We start from the raw sequence: 5,590 nt of genomic DNA on the forward strand, positions 1-5,590 counted from the left end.
AGACAGACAGACAGACAGACAGACAGACAGACAGACAGACAGACAGACAGACAGACAGACAGACAGACAGGTACGTACATACATACATACATACATACATACATACATACATACATACATACATACATACATAAAAGTTAGTTTATAGTTATGTTATAGTTGGTTCACAGTTAATAGAAAGTTAGTAAATATTTATCTAGTAAATGTAGCTGATATACAGTTTATAGTTAGTTAATAGTTAATAGTTTATTCTTGGTTCATATTTAGTAGTAAAATTTCCAGTTTGGAATTCCATTCACTTTTCAAACGTAAAGGTTTGCATTTACATGTAAAGTTCAACATGTGCTTTCACTTATCATGTTAATTTTAAGATAAACATGTCATTTTGAAATGTGAAGTTTGGTGCACGTGTAAAATCACAACATCATATGAAATGTGTCACTTCACAAAATTAACTTTGTTCACACTTGAAAGATTGCATTTCCCATGTGCTGTTTGCGAAGGGGAACTACATAGAAATACTGCATATCACATGTAAACTATCTATAAGCCCTTTTCTTTTTGTGTTTCTATTGCCTTTTAGTGCCTGCATTAGAGCATAAATTGAGCAAATTGAAAAATATTGTTTACCTTCTCTGCATGAACAGCTCCTCTTGCAGTTATCAGCCTTAAAACTCACATTTTACAGCATAATACTGAAAAAGAGAGAAGGAAGGTTTGTCCCATGATGCTATATTACAAACAGCCACTAGATGATGTAGAAGACAAGCATATGACTTACAGACAGAGAGGGGCTCAGTCACATGTTTGGTTTAACTTTACAGAAAACCACAAACAATCACTGTAAGACAACTAGAAACCAACAATGACAAAAGCAGATCCCCTCAGTGCCGCTGACAACCCTCCACTTGAAAAGACAAGAGAATTTACTGCAGTCTTCACCACTGAAATACAACATGCTTACAGTAAGTAGCACAAACTTGATGTTTCACAAGAGACTAGGAGCCACTCCTGCCAATCTGCACTTCATTAGGCTGATTGCTTGCCTGTGTAATCCACTCCCTTTGCCTGCCAGTTCCCTTTGCCTTGTTCTGATTAAAGGAGAACCTCATAAATGCACTGCTGCCTATAAACCATTTCCTCGTTACATCAAAGTCACACGGAAGCTGTAAGCTGCTCTTATAATTGCAACAAAGAACAGGCACCTTTTAGCAGCCCCATATGCCAACAAATTCCCCCCTGCGGTTCTGTGAAAACCGGCACTAATCTGCAGAGGTCTTGCAGAATTTGTCTAATTCAAACCTTGGTCAACAATGGTCATTAATATTAAGTTTAATGAGGTAGGAATAACATGATGCTGATGATGAGGAGAAGAGCTACACACGTTACCGATCTACGCCTCTGCCACACAAGCAAACTAAAAGAGTCTTCTGGATCATTTACATCTTAATGAACAGTAAATGTCGCTGGAGAGTTTTACAAAAATGATCGGTCAAAAGGTAAAAATTACAGAGAATAGTTTCAGATTGTTATTTCACAATTATGAACCCATACATCATATTGATAAATGCTGTTGTGAGTTCTCACGCTATGTGAAACTTGTATAACTCAGTAATGGTCATAAATCCAGTGTTAATGATTGAAATACAGACAACACAATAGTCCTGTACAAACAAAACATAATAATAAAAGTGTATCTTCGCCTAAAAAAAGATTTGGACCAGTTTGGTAAATGACGGCTCAGTAATAACGGGAACTATCTGTGAAGTTGGATAATTTATGGGAAGCACTTATGGTTCGTCAAACATTGCCTTGAACTGACCACTGTCTGAAACAGACCGATGGGAAACATGGGAAACACAGACACGGGATTAAACCACACACACACACACACACACTCACACACACACACACACACACACACACACACGCACACATAGATACACACACATAGCAGCTGTACATGCAGAAACGGCACAAAACAGCTTCACTGGTAAACTACTTTGAATGACTTGTTTTTAAAAAGATCATGAACGTAACTGCATGTTTACATATTGCTACTTTATTTTTTACACATACAATTTAATGTCATTTATTTAAAAGGAAACAGTTTGAAAAGCTTTAATTGTTTTGTTCATTGTAATGATAAAACATTGGTGAAAAAAATAGATATATAAACAGCATAGTACAATGTAGGCCCTTTCAAAGGGATGTTCAGGAAGAACAATATAAATACACTTTTGGTCAGAACTTTTTGTACCATATTCTCACATAAATACACAACATGAGGCATTCATACATTTTCAGCATAATTATGGTCTAATGTGTCTACTATCTGTCTCTATAAATGCGTAGTAAGGAAATGAGGAAGTGATGAAAATGCTTTTTTATTGCTACCAGGGATAAAAGTTTGTGTAAAATTTCCATTGATATGAATAATTTGAGGGTTAAACAAACGCAAACCTGAGAGCAAACAAACCTGTAGGATGAAAATAAAGCTTCACTGGTATGTTTTATTTGGCCTGAGCTGCTAAAAAAACTCATCTTCCATACAAGTGTACAAAGTGTCTAGATATAAAGACCCTTTTCAACACAAGGCACTGTATCGAATAAAGAGAAAGCTTAAGTGTAAAGTTGTACTTTGTATTCATGTGCCCAGTGCAAGTCCTCGCCCAGCTCAATTATTGCAAAAGTAAACAAATGAAGAGAATAAACAGCTGGATAGTAACGGCCCTCATCCTATTGACAAGTCATGTAAACAAGCAGTCCAAAGGGCCACAAAGACATCTTTAAGTTGTTTTTGTTTTTTTAATCCTCACTGCGGGAAAAAATAGATTTCTTATTTGACTGGAAGTGCTCTGAAAGTTGATTCAAACACTCGTTGTGCAGTTGATATTTATAAACATTGATCTTTAAAATGTCAGAGGCACATCCTCTGTTTCCATTTTTGGGAATCCTTGGAAACACAGTTCACCAAAGTCAGTGATATTTCCATTTTTATGATAAGTGGTACATGCTGTAGCCCAGAGGAGCAGCGTACAGTCCTAAAGGTGAAATGGGCAGCATGGGTCTGTGGTGGTGGTGGTGGTGATAGGCAGAGTACGACTGTCCATACAGTGACATGGCGCCCAGTGACAGAGGTATCGTAAAGCCGGGGTGAAAACCTCCTGCAGCAGCAGCAGCCACCGCTGCCGTCTTGGCATCTGCAGCCATTTTGAGTTTCTCCAGCTCGGCCTCCTGGAGCCTCTTGGCTTTCGCCCGTCGATTCTGGAACCAGATCTTCACCTGGGTCTCTGTCAGGGTCAGGGAGGAGGAGAACTCGGCTCGCTCTGCGATGGACAGATACTGCTTCTGCCTGAACTTCCTCTCCAGAGCCAGGAGCTGAGATGTGGTGAAGGGAGTGCGGGGCTTTCGGTTGGTCTTGTGTTTCCTCAGTGGGCAGCCAGGACTGGCATGACCTGAGAGAAGAAACACTTCAGATTTTAAAATGGGGATGACTTTCATATTATTGTATTATATTCATTTTATAGAATATTTATATTGGTGAACAAAAATGGCTGAAATAATTCACCTTAAAGTTGAAAGTTGGATATCAGGACACACTTTTATCTGAGGGGTGACTTTTTCTTCATGCCACATAATTTGATGTTCTCAGTTGATGTACTCTCCTATTCATTAACCCCCAATATATTGAATATGTGACTGACTTAGAGTAACTGACTTAGTCACCTTTTTATTTACTTTAAGGCTTTCTTTAAATGACACTGTCCCACAGAAAACATCCTTGCAACACAACTTGTTGAGAATCATATAAGCTACCAGTGTACTGTGTAAAAAAAACAGTTTGCCTATATTCAAACTGGAATTAAGTAGAATTTTTGTTCAAAGTTAAAAGTAACTCGGATTTTGTAGGCTGCAGGACAGCATTTGGATAAAAATATATGAAGAAAAAATTATATAGGGCCTACAAATATATCTAATGAATCATCAGTTTGACAATGCTTCATCGTTAAAGAGACACTTACGAGGCTGTGCGGAAAACGCGCTGTTAGTGACCCAGGGTGCGCAATCCTCTGACTCTGATGCCTCGGATTTCACCGGCGACGAGGGCACAGCCTTTAAGCTCTTTCGGCTCCCCGTCTCTCGATAGAGATACAGGGAGTTTAAACCTGTAGGAGACACCGCCACCGAGCCCCCCTCCGGTTTACAGCGGAGGAACTCTCCGCCGCGACCGTCCGTCTTCCTCCCGGACATGAGCGCCTCCACGCTGAAAGGATGCCGACGCACCACCGGAGATGCCTTTTTCTCCGCCATCCCCTCTGCCGAGTCCGCACGGTTAGTGTCCTCCTCGGAAGAACTGCACTCCAAATCGTTAGGGGTTTCCTGAGAAGCCATCTCTCCTCCAGGTCCAAAAAAGCAAGTGAACTCCGAGCCGGACAGTGAAAGGGCGGCCAGGTGAGAGCCGCTCCGCCGAGCGCTATGTTATGGAGCTGTCAAGTAGTGTGTGGGAGTATGTCGACGCAGCACGTTGACACAGCTCAACTTTGACCAATCAGTGCAGCCCAGAATGTTTATGACTGAGCAGATGCTGCCTTCAGGGACGGTCGGAGTTTTTATGTTTTGAGTGTTGTCGTGCAACAGACCTTGCTAAATGTATCATTAGACCAGGTCCTTTTATGGAGGGAGTCCTTGGAAGTAGCACCCCCATGCAGGTAAAAATAAAAATGCATTTTAAAAAATATGCTTAATTGCATCCTTATTTAATTTATTTAACCTTCGATTAGCTGAGAAATATTATATGACCAAGTTGTCCTCTTCGCTGTTTGTCCTTTCAGATGTTCAGTAATAAAGTAAACATTTCCAGATGGGCGTCAATTAAAGCTGTGCTTAAAGGGGGAATTAAGGGGCATGGGCCGCAAAAACAATACCTGTGTCACAGCATTATCACAAGTTAAGCTTCAGTAATAGATAAGCTCATCCTCTAAACTCATTAGACTGTGTGTGTATACATGGGCCCCATGTGGATAATTATGGAGAATTATACCCGGGATGGAGCGCTGATCCCCTTTTTTCTTTATCTGTCTCTCTGATTTGTTTGCGCTCCCTTTTATTGGGACTTTCCAGCGTAACTCAAAATAATGTTGTGTTCTGTGGCGGTCCGGAATGTAAAGAAGATTGTCACACTCAAATTACAGAGTCAATTACTTCACTAAATTACAGATTTAGTTTTTAAAGTCCTTAGCTCGGTGTCTGAGGCGCGACTGGACACAATCTAGACGAGACATCCCCCCATGTAGCTGGCTCATTCATCTTCTTGTCCTATGATTCAATCCCATTCTCTACACACATTAGACATGAGCTTGCTCATGATCCTCATGAAGTAACTCATTGTGATTTTTCCAGGAACTATTTCACGTTCTTTCAGATGAAAGTGCCTGACTCCCCTTGAAGAGTGTTACACTTGTTCCAGCAGTTTATGAAGAAAGAGTCTTTTGATTATGGCTGAAATATTTAAAGCTGGAAGGATGATTCACTTATTTTAAGTTTTTTTTTCCCATGGTCATGCCTTTTTAAGTACTTTCTTATCTCT

The 5,590-nt window shown here is 40.1% G+C and overlaps 1 protein-coding gene across 1 annotated transcript; it reads right to left on the bottom strand.

The window, feature by feature from the left end:
• Positions 1-2,166: 2,166 nt before the first annotated feature.
• Positions 2,167-4,480, bottom strand: msx2b (muscle segment homeobox 2b). The gene is made up of 2 exons (XM_083927442.1): positions 4,026-4,480; positions 2,167-3,458 (listed from the first exon to the last, which is right to left on the bottom strand). Exons 1-2 carry the CDS (start codon positions 4,393-4,395, stop codon positions 2,998-3,000), a joined length of 831 nt encoding a protein of 276 aa, XP_083783568.1. The 5' UTR covers positions 4,396-4,480; the 3' UTR covers positions 2,167-2,997.
• Positions 4,481-5,590: the final 1,110 nt, after the last annotated feature.

Source organism: Echiichthys vipera (genome assembly GCF_963691815.1).
Source record: "Echiichthys vipera genome assembly, chromosome: 14".
In the NCBI taxonomy this organism is placed as follows: Eukaryota; Metazoa; Chordata; class Actinopteri; order Perciformes; family Trachinidae; genus Echiichthys; species Echiichthys vipera.

Coding starts and splice junctions, on each gene's coding strand:
- msx2b (XM_083927442.1), bottom strand. CDS start 4,395: ATGGCTTCTCAGGAAACCCCTAACGATTTGGAGTGCAGTTCTTCCGAG. Junction 3,459..4,025: donor CGCGTTTTCCGCACAGCCTC/GTAAGTGTCTCT, acceptor TTCTTCTCTCAG/GTCATGCCAGTCCTGGCTGC.